This window comes from Caloenas nicobarica, chromosome 5, assembly GCF_036013445.1.
Source record: "Caloenas nicobarica isolate bCalNic1 chromosome 5, bCalNic1.hap1, whole genome shotgun sequence".
Classification (NCBI taxonomy): Eukaryota; Metazoa; Chordata; class Aves; order Columbiformes; family Columbidae; genus Caloenas; species Caloenas nicobarica.
Window position 1 is genome coordinate 34,730,554 of NC_088249.1, and position 23,021 is coordinate 34,753,574.

At 38.0% G+C, this 23,021-nt stretch overlaps 1 protein-coding gene across 4 annotated transcripts in view; it reads right to left on the reverse strand.

The window, feature by feature from the left end:
• The window catches only part of FSIP1 (fibrous sheath interacting protein 1), an 83,390-nt gene extending 61,125 nt beyond the window's left edge, over positions 1 to 22,265 (reverse strand). For 2 of the 4 annotated variants that reach the window (XM_065636571.1, XM_065636570.1), the window contains exons 1-8: positions 21,011 to 21,119; positions 18,481 to 18,579; positions 18,100 to 18,272; positions 17,083 to 17,167; positions 13,561 to 13,659; positions 10,474 to 10,574; positions 9,635 to 9,742; positions 4,604 to 4,768 (exon numbers count right to left, since the gene is read on the reverse strand). In XM_065636571.1, the coding sequence (XP_065492643.1) occupies positions 4,604 to 4,768; positions 9,635 to 9,742; positions 10,474 to 10,574; positions 13,561 to 13,659; positions 17,083 to 17,167; positions 18,100 to 18,272; positions 18,481 to 18,579; positions 21,011 to 21,023 (843 nt within the window). In that variant the 5' untranslated portion in view covers positions 21,024 to 21,119. Of the gene's footprint in view, positions 1 to 4,603; positions 4,769 to 9,634; positions 9,743 to 10,473; positions 10,575 to 13,560; positions 13,660 to 17,082; positions 17,168 to 18,099; positions 18,273 to 18,480; positions 18,580 to 19,584; positions 19,661 to 21,010; positions 21,143 to 22,207 lie in introns of those variants that run through there. The other 2 variants (XM_065636574.1, XM_065636573.1) reach the window with 2 other exon arrangements.
• Between the last annotated feature and the right edge of the window lie 756 nt (positions 22,266 to 23,021).

Genomic DNA, 23,021 nt, shown 5'->3' on the forward strand with positions numbered 1-23,021 from the left:
GTAGAAAATAAAATTGTTAGATACACTACCCAAAGGAAGATATAAGTACTTAGCAACAGCCAAAGCTGTAAGGATAATCAAACAAAACAGAAATATCCAGTATTTGAAATGGCTAAAATTATTTCATGTGTTCCCTTTTCTCCAAAATTCTATAAATAAATAAAAACAAAATCCCACCTAATGAAAGTTAGTGTCATACAATCTGCTTGAGACACAAAACCAGCTGATCAGTTTATTAATCTTCTTTTAACTATGCCCTGAAATAGAGATACCTGTTAAAATCTTCCATATTGGTGGAGGCACAGTGTATAGGTTATCAAAGAGTTCTTTAACTGAAATAGTGTATCTTCAAAATTTTGTATCATTTTGAGTATTTATTTTTAAACTGTTAACTATAGTCTACTGCTATAATTGAAAAATAGAATATTTCTCTGATAAAAGAAACAAAATCAGGTATGAAATAATTGAGGTAATACACAATATTAATGATCTTTATAAGACCATCAAGCAGCCAGATATTACTGTTTCTTAAAATACCATCTCCATTTCCTTTTATTTGCAGGTAGTTTTCCAGTTTTTCGAGCTGGTAACTGTACTCATTACACACAGTCTTGCACTTCATATTCTTCATCCTACCATTTTCCTGTCTCTTCTGGGATTACATTCAACTCAATTTGTTCTTCTCCAAAAATATTAAGTAAGACAGAAACATTTTTAAATATTTAATTAAGTTGGCACCAGAACAAAGAAACGTTTCCGAGAGAAATACAGTTCTGATGAGAAACGTTTCCACGTAAAAGAGAACATTAGTCATGGAAAAGCATTTTGAGTCCAGCTGGGCTCACTGCACAAAAAGATGAATCTGTATGTGCCTCTATAACAGCTCAGCTATGGCAGGATAATTAAAGCCAGTTGCTAAAAATTTCAGAGTCAGAGCATAGTTCCTATAGCCTGCCAAAGTATCTACCAGTGGCAGAAAGAAGCCCTCCCACTGGGCCAGTGGTGATTAAGTGTTTGCATTTTGGAAGTTATATCTAATGCAATTCTTGGAAGAAAAAAAAAATGTGCAGCTTTATGATATGCAACTCTAAGCTAATTTTGTTTTAATTACTTCTAAAATTCCAAATGAAAATCCAAGCAGATGATTTACAAGCTAACAATTTTCTCCAGTGTTCCCCATCACTAACACATGATACCCTACTCAATCACAACAGATGAAATCAACATTTCATGGAAATCAGAAAGAATTTCAGTACTGATTTTTAGAAGAACGACTAATGTCACTGCAATCAGCCTTTTCTCCAAAGGAAAGAATATCCTGTTCCAAATTAGAGTCCCGTAACAACCAGGCTCATCAACATTCCATAACAACTAGACTTATTCAAAACAAATTCTGTACTTTCAGAATTTTTTTAGCACTCTCCTGGCACCTTAATTAAAGGAAAAAAAATTTAAAAACCACTCTTAAGAAACAAGTATTGCAGCCCATTCAGATTTGCATTCCATAGCGCCTGTGCCAACATCTTTATCTAGCAATTAAGTTTACAGAATTGACCTCGGTTATGGGAGAAGTAGTGATACCATCTAAGCTGAAACTCTGAATAAAAGAAATTATTTGAAACATCTGATCACTATCAGTTTTGAATGATAAAGACCCCCAGTCTCACCAACAAATATTTCATCTCTCACAATGTTTAGAGAATATGTGTGATGCTTAATAAATAAAGTAATTCCTGCATATTTCATTCACTACATTAGGAAGTTAAATGTGTCCCACTTCTGACCAGTTTTACAGAGGATAACAGTCTTCCAGTGCTGATAGCCAGTTTACTTCCGCAATTAGTTGCTGTGGTCAACTAAAGAAGCAATTGAAAATCTCATCATTAAACACTTGATATTAAACCCAGCAACGGGCAGACAACCAGAACTGGCACTGCCTTTGTCTTGCATGTGGCATTCATGCTGACATATCACAAAACAAGACCTTTTTTTAGCAAACGCATCATTCAGTTAATTTCTTCAGACCCTTTCTGAGTAGGTATCAGTTGCCTTTCATCGGATTCCATAATACGTTCAGTACAAAGAATTCTGCTATTGCTTTGTGACTCACTCACACCCATTTTCTGATATCAGAACTGATGCTTCACGAATAATAAGTTTTTTAAAAAGCAAATTCATTAAAATTTCCAGCGTAAAACAATATTAGGTTTTATTGATCGTGATAACCAAGGCTGTTTTAAAAGAACCATGAGCAGCAATGAACTTCAAATAACTACTTGTAAAAAAATAAAAATGTCATTTTTCATGCCTTCTTACAGGAAGTTCTCTACACTCAACATAGCCACTAATTTCCCAGCTACTGCTTCATGGGTTTTTGAAAAAGCAACTGTTGAAGGAATTTGAAAACAAAAATGTGTTGAGAATGCACTCATATAACCAAATTCAGAACTTGACCTATTGTTATTGCTATGTATGAATTGAAGAGTGAAGTGATTTTTTTACCTACCAAAACAAAAATAACCATAATCAAGAACATAGAACTAAAGGCTAGACCTGGTACGAAGCCTCCACAGTAAGCACTGAAGTTCCTAACAGCTGAGATAATTACTTTCTCTCCCACTTACCATAAAATAAAAAATAGCAGCCGAAATTCTATGTAAGTATAAACAAGCCCAGTTGTGTCATAGTGCCAGATACAATCAGATTGCACCAATCAAATCAGGCTTCACGAACAACTTAACACTGACTTGCCCAAAGTCTGGATTTCAATGAAACTAAGGCAACCACTAGACATCCTGTCCTCTGCTGAGAGAAGCAGCTCTGGACACACAGAGAGGCAGGAATAAAGGCACCTACGGGATTTTGGAGTCAACTGGGAAGGCACCTGGAAGTTAAGACACTTCTGGAATTAGACAGCTGCAGAGTGGGAGCTTTTGTTTTTGTTGTTTGTTTTGTTGTTGTGGGGGGTTTTTTTAATAGTTTTGCATTTATGCAATTAGAGTCCTAAATCCAGTTATAAATAACTAAGGCCTCCTACTTACTTCAACTGGTATTTATTCTGTTTAGCTCTTTCTCTAAATTTCTAAAACTACCTTTATATAGTCCTATTGTTTGGTAGCTCTCATTAAAATTATTCACATGTTTAAGTTTTGAACAAAACAAAAAAATGACAAACGGAATCCTGTAAGTGCTTCCCAGAACTACAATGTCTGAAAGCCTTTTATAGGCGGCAAGACAAAGTTCTTCAAAGAGCAACTGCTATTCACTAATGAAGGGCAATTTATGAAGACTCTCTCTTTTTGCTTGTTAAATTTAATAATTACTTGAAAAGAGAATGCATTGTTCTTCAATAAGCATACACATAAATGCAAGTTTCTATTCAAATACTTCCGAGTTTTTACCTGAAAAGGAAGCTGCAACCACTTGGACAAACGTTCACAAACAGAGTGTTCGCTGTGATAGGCAGTTACACTGACTTCAAACTGATGTTTCACAGCAGTGGACAAAAGATCCAGCAATCATTGGAAACTCAGCCCATGAACCTTAAGTTACTGGGTTATAACTTCATTTGTGTAAGTGATTACCCACTAGAGGGAGTCGCTGTTTGACACATTAAAGCCCAGTCAGTAGAATAAATGATCAACATCCAAATGTGACTCCTCTGGAACTGTCAGAGCAATAGAAAGTGCTACTATAGGTAAAACAAAACCTGAAGTTCAGAAACAAGTCAATACAAAAATCGACATTGAAGTGCTCCCTACGAAAAAAAAAAAAACCAAAACACTACAGTTATTCTAAGCATTCAAAGAGATGTTTCTCATACACTAGTAACTTTAAACATAGTTTTGCCAACATAGACTCTTAGAGATCCTCTGTCTATGAACTGTAAATTTTACAGAAGGAAACAAGTTTTGTGCAAATTAGTGCAAAATAGGAATTGTGGTATTTTATGTTGTATTTCCCCCATTATATCAGGAGGAACATTACTGAGGCATGGCATAAACTGGAGTGTTCTTTGTACAAAATTCAAACAATAGTTTCTCAAGGCAGAGACCACAAAATTTCTTAATACTGCTTACAAGGGAAAAAGACAAAGGCCATAAAAAACAAGCAACATATAATTTCAATTTATTATCTACAGTTTTTAACATTGCTTACCAGTAATTGCTTTATCTTTCGGATCATAAATTAAGAGGTACTTTTGGAATCCTGAGGTAGGAAGCTTAATTCTAATTCCTAAAGATGAATTATCATGGGTAATGTGTTACTGTGGTGACAGAACCACTGAGGCCCTCACACACTTAAAAACATCCAAGTTACAAATTCCTGCATATGAAACTTGTTGAAAGTGTGGAATCAGCAAATGTTAAAAATAGGACAGTCCTTGACTTATATACCGCTCAAAATAGCACCTATTTCTCTGTATGATTTCTATAGCCAAAGATTTCACTTCATTCTTTTAACACATATACTTTGAGAACAAACAGATGATAACTGTTTAAATACTGAAAATATAGAGGCATGCTGTATTTTCAATTACATCGGATCTCAACACACACTTCAAACAAGAGATCTACAACATAAGCCCTGTTCTGTAATATACCTGATAAATCTGGCTTGGAGATTTTGAGCAAGAGCTGGAAATCACAGAAAAATCCCCATCCGATAATAGTAAATGAAGCTTCATGTCTATCTCAGTGAGGTGATGAAATTCCATCGGTTCAGGTGTGTACCCTTCCCCTGGTGCTAGCCAGGCAGATACATCCTCCTATTGAAAGATACAGAAAATATTTAATCCTTATTCCCAAAGGAAACACTCTAAAGGCAGTTACACATCAAATGTACTTATTTTTCAAATCACCATACTTAAGAATAAAATGTAAGTTTTCATCCATCTTGGTATGCAGTTGAAATCTCCCAATATTCATGTACCAAACATACTCAAAAGCAGATATGGACAGAACAATTGGAAGCATATATTTTTTCATTTTTAAATATAACCAAGCAGTGACTCAAATGGACTTAAAAATATATATTTCATTTTATTTTTAGAAAGCACATGCATCTATATGCATTGTTAAAATGTAATAGCAAAAGAGGTGTTGTGTTAACCTAAACAGACTTCTGCTGTTATTTTACTTATTCCTATAAAAGTCAAAAGCTTGTGTCATCACTGACTAGCCACTCAGAAGCCCTGAAATAAAATTGCTTGAAGCCAGATGATTCACCTCCATGCCAGCTGGCCAAAGAGCAATCATCCAGCTCCCAGGTTCCCCATCCACTCTTCTGAAAGTTATACAGCTGCCTTGATAAAGTTCTCTTTATGCCTAAGAGAAGCACTTTGGACAGCTAATCCCTTTTCCGTACTGATGCATCTCACTTTATAGCCTCTTAACCAAGCTAGTCAAACCTTTAAAAGAGACTCATGCCATGCCATGCCAATCACAGCTCCCTGCCATCAATGCAAGCTCTTCACTTGTTGTGGTTTCTGTATTTGATCAATATAAGCGTCCCAGCTCCCTTTCAAAGGGATAATTTCTTGACATGGTCTAACTTACATAAAGATTCTTGCTGTCCAGTGCTGCACAGTAAGCATCACTTCATGATGCCACTGACATGAAAATCAATTTTAGGAGTGTTGTGCTCCTTGGCAAGATAGTGCAGAGGAAAGAGATGAAGAGGAAAGTGTCTGGCAGACACAGATCTACCAGTCCTAAGACAGCAAACACAGAGAACATGCTGTAAGCTCACATTTTCCACACAGATACTGAAGTGGAAAAGCACAGCCCTCAAACTGCACTAGAATTGTCCTCAACATCATCCTAAATCACGTCTGTTATGCCTTGGATCTCAGCACTCCTTGTTTGCACGCTTATTGTGGAGACGCCTTATTACAGCTTAAGTCCAAGGAACTGTATAGAGAGTTGACCATATAGCAAACTTGAAACAGAAAGGTATTTTTTTCTTTTAAAAAGACAAATGCAAGTCAAAAGGCATAAAAATGAGACATTCTCAACTACACTTAATACTTCTTATCAAACTCCCCCAATGAACTTGCATCTCAAAGCCTGGCAGCAAATGCAGAGAGACATTTATTCTGGGACACACTCAATCACACCTGCACAGCAGCACATTAGAAGTCCAAGTAAAGTGGAACTTACTACACTACTCTCTATCATCCTCTGAATGAAGTGGGAGCAACAGACTCCTCTGCAAGTCAAAGAAGGAAATACAATCAGCAGCTATGTATAAAAGGACAACCGCTTTCCATACAATAAGGAGTGAAAAGAAAGTCTGACCAAAACCTGACTTGGAATGAATGGTTGATGCTATGGCAGAAACCACCTGTAGCCAAATCTCAAAATCACAGAATAGTTGGGGTTGGAAGGAACCTCTGGAAATCATCTAGTCCAACCCACCTGCTAAAGCAGGTTCACCCAGAGCAGATCGCACAGGAATGTGTCCAGGTGGGTTCTGAATGTCTCCAGAGAAGGAGACTCCACAACCTCTCTGGGCAGCCTGTCCAGTGCTTTGTCACCCTCAAAGTAAAGAAGTTTCTCCTCCTGTTTAGATGAACCTCCTATGTTTCAATCTGTGCCCGTTGCCCCTCATCCTGTCATTGGGCACCACTGAAAGGAATCTGGTCCCATCCTCTTGACACTTGCCTTTAAGATATTTATAAGCATTGATGAGATCCACTCTCAATCTTCTCCAAGCTGAATAGACCCAGCTCTCTCAAGTCTTTCCTCATAAGAAAGATGCTCCAGACCCCTAATCATCTCTGTAGCCCTGTGCTGGACACCCTCCAGTAATTCCTTGTTTCAGAACTGGACATAGTAACCCAGATGTGGCCTCACCAGGGCAGAGTAGAGTGGGAGGAGAACCTCCCTTGACCTGCTGGTCACACTTTTCCTGATGCACCCCAAGTACCATTTGCCGCCTTCGCCACACGGGAATACTGCTGGCTCATGGTCAACCTGTAGTCCACCAGGAGTCTCAAGTTCTTCTCTGCAGTACTGCCCTCCAGCAGGTCCACCCCTAACCCATACTGGTGCCTGGGGTTATTCCTCCCCAGGTGCAGGACCCTACACTTGTCCTTGTTGAACTTCGTCAGGTTGTTCTCTGTCAAGTCCTCCAGCCTGTCCAGGTCTCACTGAATGGCACCACAGCCTTCTGCTGTATGAACCACTCCTCCCAGTTTGGTACTACCAGCAAACTTGCTGAGGGTGCACTCAGTCTCTTCATCCAGGTCATTGATGAATAGGGTGAACAGGACTGGATCCAGTACTGACCCCTGGGGAGCCCCACTAACTACAGGCCTTCAAACAGACTCTGCACCATTGATCACAACCCTCTGAGCTCTGCCATCCGGCCAGTTCTCAAGCCATCTCACTGTCCACTCATCCTACCCGCACTTCCTATGAGGATGTTGTGAGAGACAGTGTCAAAAGCCTTGCTGAAGTCACGGTAGACAACATCCACTGCTCTCCTCTCATCAAGTATGATGACACAATTGGTAAGCCTGACCAGATATGACCTGACTCCAGAAGAGTAACTCAGAAATATCTCTACAAGCTTGCCAGCTTTGTGGAAGTGACCATCACAACACAAGTGTGCAATGTGGTACTACACTTGTGCCACGCTAACCATCCCTAATGCGACATCGAAGAGCACAGTGCAAACACACAGAAAATACTCTCTAGGAGTCAGTTAAGCTGCAACTGGGCTCATTAGCTGCAGTTCGGTGTCTATACACCATGCTCTCATATCCCATGCTCCAAATATCCAAATTGCTCCAGTAGTTGCTTTGCTCCAGGGTTAAATGGACTCACACATTCTCTTTTTTGTTTTCAAGATGACTTTGCTTGGAAAATAAGCTACTGTCCTGTCAATGTTTCCTGTCTGTTAACTCAGAACAACACTTGTATAACAGCACAGTCAGTACTTATTACTGTGGAACATCTGAAACAAATTATACCCCTGCAGCTTTGACAATTAGCATGAATATGTACTTTTAAAATACTTTAAATACTCATAAAACCCTTTTTCTAAAAAGTGAGAAGTGCTGTTTGTACATTTGACATATTTAGTAGTACAAGTCAAATGAAGTTATCTAATCTTCATTACATTATACAAAGGAATTCATACAGCATTGCCAGCTCCGCCTTGATTGATAACCTCCAAAACATTTACTTTAGCCAATGTAGCTTCACCGGCTTTTAAAAAGACAGAATGAAATAAGACGAAAGTGGTCATTGGCTGGACAGTTACCTGGGCCAGCTTGAAGCAGTCTAGATTACTCATTAGCTGATAATTTCCTCGTGATCATTGTTACAAGGCAGCCACAGGAAATGCCTCACCCACAATATAATTGAAATGAGAGGAAGACTCCATCTCCAGACTAGACAGGTTTCAGTAACTTAAGTATTATCCTCTCTTTTATTCTATTTTGACAGTAGATTTAGGAGCTGTTTTCTTTAAAGAGATTATCTAGTACAGGCTAGACTACAAATTACTATTTCCAGTCTTGTTCATTGTTTCAAGAACATACAGCAACACATGTCCTGTGTGGTGATCTATTTAATATCTGATATAACTAGTAAAATCTCTATCAGGCCCACATGATAGTGAAATGTGCCAAATACAAAAACTGGGTAAATATTGTACTTTTCCATTGCCTTAATACCTTGAGAATTGGTGAAAAAGAAAAAAAAAAGTACACATTGCATTTGCACAATGCATTTGCATTAGCTCTTCTGCATAAATGCCTCTAAATTTTGTGAAGTACACTAGCTTCAAATAAAAACCCAATAACTACATATTGTGAGAAAAGACTTTTGCAATCAGTAAAATAATAAATTCTTAAAAAAAAAAAAAAGCACCACTATTCTCTAGGCCTGAAAGCAATGATGCTTACTGACAGAAGGCTGTTTAAAACATCTTCCTATCTTTAAATGCTGATGTTTATCAAATGAAGGACCATGTCCTCAAATGGAAAGATGGCCTTGACCAGGAAAGAACAGAAGAGACAGTATTGTTAACCAACACCAACCTTTCCAACAAGAGGAGTAAAACAATACAGCAAAAAACCAAAAATCATAAAACCCTCTCCCTACAGTTTCTTCCTGTTCCAAGGCTGGATGAAGAATTGTTTCAGCTAAACATTTTGTCACCCTTATGTCAGATTGTAACGCCAAACCTGTTAGAAGCATATCTAATAGAATAACTTGAACCTTTTCTTAAATGCACAGACAAATATAAATTAATAAATGATCCAGTGAGCTTTAGCTTTGTTCTTCTAATATGGAAGGAATTAAAAGTACAATAAAAATCAGTTCTCCTAAGCAGTAGATCAACATTAGACCAAAGAGCCTTCCACTGCATTTTTTTAATGCTAAACTATGTCAGCGGAGTCAAACATCTCTGTGCAATATCACTGACTGACGAGTATTTTACACAGATAAATAAGTCAATCTGCAAGCTCGGTGTTGGAAACAAAGCCAATTGGATTTGTCCAGCTTTTTTCTCATGTCTCAGTAGCTTGCTCATGGTAGCACTAAAACAAAATCAAATTCAGATTTACTGTAAAAATAAACCAAATACAACAGCACAGTACAAATTAAAGTTACCATACCTCAAGACCTTGCAATTCAATGCCATCTTCTGTATCTTTCAATAGTTCAATTAGCCTTTTCCTTTCTCCCTCAAGCATAACAATCTGGTTTCCTGAATCATTTGCTAGCTGAAATATTTACAAAAAGAAAAAAAAAAACTTTAGAACTCCATTACCTCAAACAGAATCAAAACAGTTTTTAAACTCTGTGAAATTTACATCCAAATCTTGCTTATTGCCATAATACAAATTATTGCTCTGACAGAAAAGTCTAGCAGCCTATATATAATAAATTCATAATCTTATAACAGTCTTTGACACACTGAGGGAAGGGAGGCAGATGTTTTTTATTGAATGAAAAATCTTTATAGCTATGTCTTCACAGGGAAAAAAAAAAAAAGCATGAAAAATCAAGGCATCTGTTTTCTGACAGAAAGCAGTCTTCTGTAAATAAGGGTCCCATGCAGGCTATACATGAACAACCTGCATACCTACTCCTTATCTATACATAAAAACACGTTCCTTTAACTTAATAGTAAACGCATTTAAAGAAAGTCTTAAGAAATATTTGCCCTCAAAACAAGCTACATCCACGCACAAACAGAACAATTCCGTTTCCAGTACTCTTTAGCAAACATGTAGAAGCAGTATTATCCCTTTCAATATGAGCATCCAAGATGAGAACTATCTTATACAGTATTCTGCCATAAACAACACATTTAACAGTAAGATTTTTTAATTTATGTCTAATTAGCTTTTAATGTTCCTGATAAAAAAATCAACTGTCTCCAGAAGTACTTATATACTATTTTTACTTACCATTTAACAAAATGTTAATAATGTTATGCTTTAATGCTTACCTCAATGTTTTTTTTTATGAAATCCTGGTTGCTTTTACTTTTGCTATGCATTTTTTCTGCTTGATTAAGAAATTTTTTTGTTTCTAATTCCCTTGGATAATCTGAAGTTTGAAGAATAAAAGTGCTGAGTTATTATCATTCCTTTTCTGATTGAATGAGAGCTGTAGTAACAGCAATCCCCTTTAAATCTTTACTAAACATATAAAGTGGATAGCCAAACTTTTTAAATGCTGTTTTCATTTATTTATATAAATTACATTGCTATATTTAAAACATAACTATTGTCAAAATCTGATCTCATTTTTCAGCTTTTATTATATGAGATCAATCAATGTTGCGAAGACTAAAATACTTCTGGATATCTGACCTCAAAAATGTTAAACATGGCGGCTTTAAAGCCACGGCATTCCTTCAAACCCTATCACTGTTTCAGTTTTACCATCAGTACAAAACCAGACAATAATTTTTTTGAAAAACCACAGAACTATTTGGAGACATATCAAGTACATTTTTTAAAATAAAACAGCTGAAGAACAGATGATATAGTTGATATCATTATAACACAGCTTATAAAACAAATTTTGTTTAAAAATAAAACTTGCCATAGAGCTGTAAAGCTATTAAACAGCCACATGATATTCTGACGGTATCACACGTACGCTTTTTTCAACAATGGGTTTCTATCCATCATACAAAAATGGGCACATATTCAGGTTTTAAGATACTTTTACCAGTTTAAAAACAGCAGTTGCTTTATGAAGAGCAAATATCTATCACATTAAATAACAAGCCTAAGCAAATACAAGCAACTTCTAAGTCTCAAAAACTACTTCAAAAGTAGGCATTGTACTTTTTGCTTTTCTGAAAGTAGAGATTTGAAAAATGGGTGGCCTCTGCCTACAAAAAACTCCAATTTAACATGTGAGATGATAGAAGACAGCCTGTGGAAGTTTACACGGAAATAACTCTAAGTGAGTACCTTCAAAGGAAATTCCAAAAAATATGAAACAAATACCATGCAGCCTTTTACACACTATGGACAAACAACTCTGCAACATTCTTATCAATCAGACTTACCCTCAAATTGCAAATAAACCTTAAAGGACTGAGGTGTTGGAAAAAGAAAAAAAAAACCCTGTCATGGTTCAAATGCACAACTGTTTACTGAAAGCATCCCAAACTATCTTTAACATTACCAGGTAACATCTTGAATCTATGAAGGAACTGGACCATATAAGAATTTATGAAGCAACATAAACATGACAAGTTGTATCCTGAAATGAGCAAAACACCAAACACTAGCGTAACATGCAACATATATGAACCATTACTTTTAAGCTGCATCATTCTCTATCTGCAAAATAAGCATTTTTGAGAGGGAGCTATCATACAGAACATCTCTGCACATTCAAGTAAAGAAGGGACAGACATGGATCACTGAGACAAAGAACACACTGAAGATTTCCATGGGTAAGTAAAATAGAGACTGCAGCTCAACAAATTTTGCATACAAGTTTTGGTAGATTTGGTACAAATCTTGATGAGACTGCTAAAGTAATATTATATAACTCCATACACTCTTCTTCACAAGTTAAGCTCCTCTTGGTCAGGGTCTGCCTTTAAAACAACTGTTACCCAGAAATCCAAAAGCAACCAAAACAATAAGTCTTAGCTATTCAGAAACCATATCAAAAACCTTGAGCAGAAACAGTAAATGCCATTTAGGTAATTCATTGCTCTTAAGTTGTAAGTGATCTCTATTTCATGCATTCTCAAACTGGGAGAATGTAGAACATCTCAAAAGCCTGCAGGCACCAGCAGCTCCCGACCATGCCTGTACTGGGAGCTTCAGAAGTCACTGCAGTCCTGAGTACTGGCAGTGAATCCTGCCATTGCTATTCAAGGACTCTGCAGCACAACTCAGAAATTGTAAAGGTGGAAGCTGAGGTCCAAGCTTCATTTTAAGGGAGGAATGAAGACCCATGGTAGGAAGACACAAATCAAAAGCACCACACCGCTCCAACCTAGTGTGAAGAAACACTTAATAACAGAAAGTCAAGGTCACGTATTGGTGGACTACGACAAATTATAAAATAAGGGAGCTGAGGTCCAGGTTTACAATTTTAAACATAGCCACATTCTAAAAAGCGCAGAGATTCTGCTGCCATCAATGGTTCAACTTTGAGGAACACACATTTATTATGTCCTTCTCAGCCAGTCACCAGGAAGACAGATTCCTTCTGTTTACATAGAATGGTAGATGACAAAGAAATAAACAATTGCAGCTGACAGCAAGGGCAGCTGGAGCTACTCTTCTTATGTCACAACACATGTGAGAAGTTACTCAACCATACAAATTTGAATTTCAAATAGGGAAAGGACAGAGGCACAAAAGCACAATTCCATTTATTTTGAAGTGTCGGACACACTACACTACTACCAGCATTTGAAACCTCTATACAGTGCACATAAACAGGTGATGTCTAAAAGAATCAGCACAGAGGTTTGATTTTTGCCAGAAAGTACTTAATCCATAAAAGCAATGCACCCTTACAATAATCAGCATAACAAAATATAAAATTAGGTGTCTGAAGATTTAGGTTTGTCACGACATCCATACAATTCCTCCTGAAAACAAAAAAATTACAGAACAGTTGAAACTGCATACAGCACCACTCTTCATTTTTAGATGGTTTCTTGACTATAAGCCTATTAATGAAAGTTACAGTACCTTAGAATAACAGCAAAGGCAAGTTTTTTGTAGAATTTTTATGAAGAACCAATGATACGTTTTGCAATTAATCAGTTATACATCTCGCCATTTTGTAACGAAATAAAAAAGTTTTATAAATCCAGCAGTAAAAATTTTCTCAGTGTGTTGAGTAAAATGTTTTAGGTAAGTCACAAACAAAATTATTCTCTTTTATCATTGTTAAAAAATAAGAGCTGTCGCCATTCCACTAAGCAACCTTGTTCTCTCTGATTTCATCGGCCTAGCCACAAAATTGCAAGTCTGCAATACCCACCTATGGTACATGTTGTTTCGCCATATCTAGAAATACCAACAACAGAATTAATAGACCTTACCCTGATTACGTTGGGTTTTATGGCAATCATAAACTTCTGGATTAATTTGTTTGTGAAATACTGAAGTACATATTTCATCTTCTTTAGCATGGGAGGGAACTGCAAGGAATTTTTTCAGTAAAATTTAATTAGAATGTATTTAAAGAAAATCTAGTTTCATGTGTATCGTACTATAAGATTTCATACATGAAAGTTATTTACTTGGATGAATTACATAACTACCATATTTCTCAACATATAAAGAAGAGGGGAAAGTGTAAGGTGTGTCTCGTGAATAATTATGCTATTTCAGAGGGCTTTAGTTTTGTCTTTAATAACTACTGCCCATATGGGACAAATGATTACATTCTAGAAGATACAGCCCCAGGCCTTAAGGTTCAAAAGTCTCTGCAGACACCATGTGGCAAGTCATCTAGAACTTTGAATGGGAATAAAGTGTCCAGGTTTTCATAGCTGGTGTCTGCCTGTGCATGAATTATTAGATTGCCAAGTGGCTTAGGTCAAGGGTATAGTCTAGAATAAAAGTGTTCAAACATCCTAGCATGTGAGAATTGTTTCATTTACTCAAAGAAAAAAACCGTCATAGTATTGATATACATCAAGTAGAAGTACAAGTGGAACATTAACTCACAGTATATACACTTAGCACTTACAGAAAAGGACTCGTATTGCAAAGAATCATATATATCACATATGAAAAATGTGTTTTTCCACAATGAAAAAACGAACAGCCTGGAATAATGAAGTTTAATGGACTCAACTGAAAGTATGATTTTGTTACACAGAGCACAGGGGAATGAATTTAAGGCCATTTAATTAGCTCCTGATCTCCATTTCTACCGTGAGTGTATCAGAGGTTTTTTTGTGCCTGAGAGGCTGGGACATGTAAGTTACTTAATGATTTTGTACCCAGAAATTGTGTGTGATTTCACAGCCACATTAAAAGCCATAACAAAATACCTTTCCAATATAATTTAGCTAATAAAGCTCTTTAGCAAATTCAAGCTCTGAAAAGCAAAATATATGAACTGCATTCCATTTCACTATCAACTGGGGCAGCTATTGGGGCACTCATTTAAATAAATAAGACCTGAAAAGTAAGGTACTAGCATGTCACAGAGAGTTCCAGATAAAGATCAAGCTGGAGGAAAAACATCAATCTAAACTATACAGAGTTTTACCAGTACAGCACACCAGACCCCATCTAATGCACATGACCCCTACAGCAAGGCGTTACCTTTGAAATAAGAGGAATTGAAGCCATGCAGTCTTGCTGGCCTACTGGTTGCTTACTATATCCTGACATCTACTGGAGACTTTTAAAATATCACCCATATGAAATTCTGTGTTCTTCCCTTAGTATGATAAACCAAACTTTAGCATAGAAATAAAAGCAGGTTACCTTGTAATAATAAGTTTTGTTGAAATGTTTTAACCACACATTGCCACCATTATCATGCACGTACTTCCAACATTCAAGCTGAGATTTTTGCTCAGAAATAACCATTCAGACCTCAAATCCTTGTTCTCTCCCCAACAAGAAAAAAGATGGGATGCACCACAATTCTGTTTCCTTTCAACCAAGGTATACAGATGAGAGACAGGATACAAAATGTACAGATGATTGACATATCTCTGAGAACTCAGCACTGAGATAGAGTATTCAAATAGAATTTAAAAAAAAAAAAAAAACAACAAAACACACCACACTCCTGAGCAGTTTTGACACGGTATATCTTGACAAATTCAGTCTGGTTTTGTTCCCTCTGCCCCCCTCAATAAAGACATCGTGAGCAGGATGCCTACAGTTTCTTCCAGTGTCACCCCGGTGAGAATCTAGCCACAGAAAGAAAAATGACATTTTAAAATACCAAATATTTTCTTTTTTCAGGTCCCTGAGAGCATGCACATCCTCTGTGCATTCTTTAACAAAACCAATACTTCACAATATCAACCATTTGCTTTAGAATTCCAACAGAATTGTGTCCTTCTGATTCAGTAGAGAAAACATTTCTAAATAGTTTTTTTTAATTTTTCCTTCCCTATTCTACCTATAGTTTTACTTTACTGGTGTTCACTGTAATTTTGATCATAGTATTTTTTGGTTATGTATCACGTTCTACATTTCTCTGTATCATTAACTATTCATTTACCTTTTCCTGTTCAAGAACTATATCCTTCATTAGTTATTTATCTACTTTTAATGCAGCTATAAAATCTGTTGTTTTAAATGCTTCTTAAGATGGAAGTGCTATTTATTAAAAGACTAAAATGCAAATGTTCATTCTTGCCAGTGTGTTTATTTTCACCTTGACTACTTTTGTCTTCATTGTCATATCATGATGAAACTCAGAAGTTATCTTATTAGACTTCCTAGTCTTTTCTTCCTGAGAATAGTCTGCTACCATGTCTTTAACATAGTTTCACTTTTTAAAACTGCCATCTAGCCTAAATTTTCTTCCCTAGAACTCTCAGGAAAAACCTGACTGAAAGAGCCAAGGTCGTATTTCATATTTGTGCCTTTTCCATAGAATCACACTCTGTGCGATCCCTTTTGCTCAAATTCTCTCTCACATTCAGAATCTGAAATTCTTTTAGAAGTGAATTAAATGTAACATAATCAGTATCGAATTTGATGTAATTGACCCATACTCCTTTTTGTACCATCTTGCAAGACCTAGGTTGTGCACGCCTCCTCCTGTATTGTTTTCCAACATATAACTCAGTATCATAACTTGGTCCCATTCCTTCAGTTCTTTTGTTAACAATTTCTAAAAAGGCTCAGGATTTCCCCCACTCTGGACCTATCCTATTATGACATCCTTACCACAGCATTGCCTTTGTTTCCTTCTAACTCTCTCCCATTCCCACACAAAAATTTTCTCCAAGATACACATGTGGACAGGCCCACATCCCTGGAGCTTCTAAGTAACATTTTTATGCCTCATATTTTTTAACTGCCTGCCTTTCCTACACTGGGTATACCAGCCTGGGGAACTCTCTCACTAAGACCACCAGTAACCACACATAAGCAGCTTCATCATTTTGTTCGTTTACCAAAGCAATTTTGAGTTCCTTGCCAAGATGTTCCAAAATGGTAAAGACATCCAAGTTTTTCAGCAGGTTTTCACTCTTTGTTTTCCCTATACCTGCTATCATTACTTTAATGTACCTGCGTTATCAGCCATGCATCATTTCTGAAGTCATCTGCATTCGCCATCAACTCAAAAAAAGCTAGCTTTACTTATCCTGCATTTCTACCCCTCTAGAGTAGCCAGTTTTTTCAAAAAATACAGTTTCTATAAACAAAAGTAATGTTAAAGTACAACTTCTACATTCATGATAATGCAAAACTTATTTCAGATTATTTTTCAAATAGTCCCTTTATGTATTTTTACATGCAAATAATATCTTATTGTAAAGGTATGAAAGCTTTATTTTTATAGTAACCAACAAAAACATTAATATTAATCAAAATACAGGATAATTACATCAGGGTATTTACTACTCTTCATCACTTACCAGCAGTATCCTGCCACGATGAGATCAAAGTTAAAAAAAGTTTTGTGTTTTCTATCTCCTCATGACTTCCAGTGGCTCCGATAAACTACTCAAAAGAAATACAGCATGAATACTCAGATACATGTATATATTTACTCTAAAGTAAATACTTTAAAGCAAAATACGTTGTCTGCTTATCAGGTCTAATGAACTTCAGACACTATTAAAAATTCCATGCTCAGTGGCAATGTTTACTTACTGCTTTATTTTCTTCTTGAGGCTACCTGAACATCTCCTAAGTTATGACGAAGGCATGGTGGAACTTTAAAGCCTCCATTACATATTGTCTCTTACATGGAGACACATTTCACAAGACAAAGAAGTTCTGTAATGTACATATGGTTCTGAATCCAAATTAAGTTAAATTATGAGATGCAGCCAAACCAAATGCAATCATTACTTTCTTGCAACTGACATTTGTATTCATGTAAATTGTACAATGCTTAACCTCAGAGGAAATACTCTCATGTTTCAAGGCTTCAAGTGACATTTAACTGCTAGAGACCAGGATAGGCATAATGTGAAGGAATTTGTGCTGTAGCTTTCTTAGGCCGTCTTTGGTGGCATCACTGATTTCCTCAATAACAGACAATACTGAAATAGATGGGTCTATGAACAGTCACACTAGAGCAGAATAGGCATTTTTTAGATCTGGGTTCACAGACATTACCTCTTGTCATGCCTTTTCACACCTGCAAGTAGTGAGTTCAACCATAAGACTGTGCTAGTAAACCACACCAAGACAGCTGTGCATTTGGATATTGGTCATATCCATTTTTAAGGACCACAGCCTTCTTTCAAAGCCTGCCTAGCCAATAGATATTAAAATTTATTCAAAGTTACTTTTTAAGATCCATTTATTCACTTTAATCAGCCAACTGTGAGTTATTTAATAAAAAAAAGTCTGTGAAATACTATAATTCTGCAAGACAGTACTCTAAGATACACTATTTATAAAATAAGCAGAATGCTTCTAACCTTAAGTTCCTCCCAGAGCTTTGCCCTTATTTCTTTGCCTTGTTTTTTAATTGCTCTCTCCTTAAAATGTTTTTTTGCCAGTATTGTGTCAAGTTTATTCATTTTCTTTATAGCTGCTTGAATCTGAGGATCTACATCTGTTTCTTCAGAATATTCCAAGTTGGAAGAGTTTGCTGTAGAATGTATTTTAAATTGTTAGCCTGAAGCATTTCAAGTTAAAAAAGAAAAAAAAAAAAAAAAAAAACAAAAAACAACCAAACAAAAAAACCCACCACAAACCAAAAAAACACACACCACCACATCATCAGGGGGAGAAAGAGTGGGGGGAAAGAAGGAAAGGTTTTATTGCACTGTTTACTCTATACACCTGAAAAGCAATACCTGCTTTTGCAAGACTTAGTTTCCCTTGGGAAGGTTCACAGAATTTTGAAGTCTGTGTTTCAGTGCTCTCATCTCCAGAATCTGAACTAGACATAAATCCTGAAAAACACAGGAAAAAGCCTTTCACAATAGATGTGAAATAAACTTTAAAGATACTGTATGAAATGTTAACAATTAAGAGATCAAAATACATTATTATCAGTTAGGGGTCACCACGGAGCCTCTGCAGTGCTTACTCTTTAAACAATGATACCTACTAGTACATCAGGGTTCATGTTGAACACGGGAGCAGGAATCAAGCGATTTCTTTTGACTCCAATTCTGTCATGAAGAAGGTACCCAAATTTCCCACTTTACATACTGGCCTTTGCTTCTCTATTTTTAAATAGCCAGAAGCTCTAGAAAGCTAATTTATTACCATTTATAGAATGCCAAAAGAATGCCATCTGAAGCACTTCTACAAGTGCTTTCATTAAAATGAGATTTTGCATATTTATATTTAAAGTATGCTATTAGTATTAGCATTGTTCAGTTGTTAGATAGTATAACTTACAACCATAATTTCAACTTTTTTTGGAGTGATAGGCCAGTATTAGGATAAAAAGTGATCATGAATCTCTGTGAAAACGATCAGGATCTCTGTGAAAAGCTTGGTAAAAACAGCTCCCTGAAAACGCTTTCTAACATGGTCCATGAAACACGTGCAGATGGTTTCTCTTGAACATTTAGGTCATCACCAAGGCGCACATCACAGCTTAGAAGCCATGAGACATATGTTGTAGTGGTAATGGCAGTGATAACGCGTTTCTTTGAAAGACGGATTCAAAATAGTGAAAAGAAGTGAAAGGATGAATTTTGACACCTCCTTCTTTTCTAGAATTTTACCTATTTGCATCCTCTTTTCTCTCCACCAATAAAATTTTACCCAAACTATACAAACATGATATTCGGTGTAGCCACAACACAAGCGAGTTTTAGTCAATCCCACAGCTGAGAACTCATTGGGATTCAGTATACACTTCTGAAGAAAGAAGGTCAAACTCTCCTTTGTGGTTTGCTGATCTGTTCTTACTTCCTTGATATCAGATTTTTCTCTGTCATCACCTTTGTTTTCTTCTGGACAGCTGTCTTCTAGACTGTCTCTTTGATAACTAGCAGCCAAACTGACAGGTGAATCATCCTATGAAATGCAAATTAATTACTACCATAAAAATAGACATCTTTGGGGGGAGAAAAAGATAATCACAACAATCATATACTATCACAAAGGCTAACAATGATTCTATACAAGACTGCAGAGTACTTCTTAAATAAAATCACCATTTTTAGATCTGATAAGAGTCCTGTTTCTTGGATATCACATTGATTCTCAAGCTCACTGTTCCACAGACTGCCAGATTTGGGACTTCCAGGCTAGGAAATGATTCCAGGGGTTTATGCCACTTCTGCTGCAGCAGAGGGTACAGCCAACCAGCTGAGTCTGTGTGTACAACAGCCTCATCCACTTCCTGACACTGTGGGTGCTCTGCACCAGGTCGCATCCCAATCACTCGCCCATACTATAGAGTTTTTTATAGTCTTTGAAGGGCTGAAACGCTTATGCTTAACTCACCGGTCTCAAGAGACCGCAATTTTCATGCAATAGCCAGTGATGTTTAGGTCAGAACTTGGATTCAGAGTTACCTGATGTCAACCTTAATACCTGTCAACCTATTAAAAAATATTTTAATACTTCTGTGAAGCATCTAAGTATGATCCCATTCTACAGGCAGGTGAACAGAGGTACAATACAACTGGACTAATCTAAACAAATCAATCTAGATCTCTAATTCTCAGCTCCCAGTTCCTACATCCCAAGAACTATATCACATATCCCATTCCCAAAATTAAGTTAATATTAATTTTCTCAGAGGATGGTCGAACGCCTACTTCTGATGGACTTTGTTGAATCCCTGGAGCTGACATATTTCTTGGAATACTATGCTTTTGGTTTTTTTAAACTTGATTCAAACATATCCCAAGAGAGCCTTGTAGTCAAAAATTCAACTTGTGAGGATTGCTCAAATGTATTCTTCTAATAAGCAAAATAATTTTCATTCCAACTTAAATTTAAAAGCACAAATGGGATGGAAGTGAAATTATGCACATACTGGCTCACTCATCAACAGCCTATATCTGTGTGTCTACACATTACTGACAGAATTTCAAATGTTTTTTGCTTAAAATTGAATTTATTTAATAATCTGATTCAATACAAAGAGGAAGACAACCAAGTTTTCCAGGTTGTAGTGCTGAATAGCCCTTTTTGTGGCAAATATAAAAGTAACACATATTCAGAAAAATGAAATTAAACATAATTCCATGCATGCATAAGGAGCAGCCCACATTCATGAACTTTCATGTAACCCCTTAGCACACCTGCAGAGCCCAGAACTCTATATGAAGCTAAAAACACAGAATCGTATTTCTTTAGCATTCTAAAAAGAATTAGGCACAGAGTTTTCAACCCGCTAAAGATGAAAATAATTACCTTTGGTAAACATGGCTCTGGTGTTAATAACTCCATAGATGTATTTAAAGATATACCGCTAGGATAAGCTATTGAGCTAGATGCAGGCCTTGAAATTCTATCCAAGCTCCCCCTTGTATTATCCATTGTGACCTAAAATCAGGAAAAAAAAAAAAAAAAAACCCACACCAACAACCTTCCAAACTATCAGTTTCATAATAAAGCAACACAAGCCCAGTCACATTTCAGATGTAGACTTATCAAGCTTCAAATCCTTCCTAGCAACACAATGTTGAGAGGCCTTTCCTGTATACACTAGCTTGCCACTCAAGTAAACACTTTTTAATACATGTACAAATATATATTTACATCATTAAGCCAACCAAAGCGTTCAAACGCGTCTACTGTCAAAGAAACTTCAAATGGCTTAAATCTTAAAAGTAATATCGCAACGAAGGAAATGTCATGGCTCTTTTTTTTTTTTCTTTTTTTATAAACATAAGAAGCATAGAATAGTTTGGATTGGAAGGGACCTTCAAAGGCCATCTAGTCCAACCCCCCTGCAAAATACAAGGACTGGCAAGGTTGGCATCCACAAAATAATTAGGGCATTTTATAGACATCTTGAACATATTAAATACAGCAGCCAAAAGCTTTTTATATTCAGTAGTTCTAAATGAGAGGAGTTCCCAGATCCAAATAATCACATTCCCAGTCCCAATTCAGTTTTAACAACAGAAATGCTTGGTTCTCTGCAAGAACTGCGTGAATTCACAGGAATTAGATACCTGAGCATGTGACATGCACTGGTAATTAATTTCAGAGTGCCCAAGAGAATTCAACTTCTTATTTCAGCACAACAAATAGGACAAACTGGGTCACGTACAGAGGCCCAACACATCATGACACAGCATAACGGAGCAGGCAGAAAAGAAAAAGCGCAGTTTGTATTAATTCGCTCATTTCAACTGATGAACCTCGGGCTCATTCACCGCAGAGGCCCGTTCACACCGTTCACCACCCGCACGAAGGGCAGGTGGCGCAGCCCCAGCAGCGGCGGGAGCTCCCGGGCGCGGCACAGGGGGGCGGAGGCCCCGAACCGGGCCCCGAGGCGGCGACACCGCCCCTCGCCCGCCCACAGAACCGAGCGGGAAACCACGGACCCCGCGGGGGCGCTGGGCCTGCACCGCCGGGCCAGCCCGGCCGGGCCGTCCTTACCGCGGCGGGGCGGGCAGCGCGGGAGGCAGCACAACCGCCGCCGTTCCCATGACGACCAACTCGCCGAACTCTCGCGAGAACTACAAGATTCGCTGTCAATTGGGGAGGTACCATCGTCGGGACGGGGGTGACAGTGTTCGCGTTCTTCTTAGCCGTTCCCAGGGATGCAAATATAATCGAGCTCTCACTTGCTGACGAAGCCTGAGCGGCCAGCTCACCCACTGAGGCCTGTCTTCTCCGTCCTGACACAGAGAAATGCTGTATGGGCAGCGTCCCTCTCCTCCCTCCCCCCTGCGGATAGCCGGGCTGCGCCGGGCCCGGTGCCGTGGTGCTGCCGTGCCCGTGTCTGTGCGGCGCGGCGGGGCCGGGCCGGGCAGCGCCGAGCAGCGGGCAGCCGGGTCACGGAAAGGTAGAGTCGGTCTCTGAGCCCGGTTAGACTGCCACCGGGACACAGGGCACGGCGGCGGCGGTGTCCTGGGGGGCCGCCCTGCCCTGGCGCCGGTGCCTGCGCACTCCGAGGCGCTCGGCCGCCCGGGAGCGGGAGGCGCGCCGCTGAGGACGAAATAGCGGGAACAGCATCGGTAAAGGGTGGGTCGCTTTTAGCGAGCGTGTGCCGGCAGCGGGTTAAGTGGCACGCAGATAACTGAGCTTAAACCTTGGGTTTCCCAGAAGCCCGGGGAGAAACGGTGGGGGCGGGTGTCGCGGCGGGCGTGCGGGGGCCCCGAGCCCGGGAGGGGGGCGGGTCGGATCTGGGGGGGGTCCTTCAGAGGCAGCGTTGAAACCTGTTCGCTAGGTTGTTGTAGACTGAGTTGGA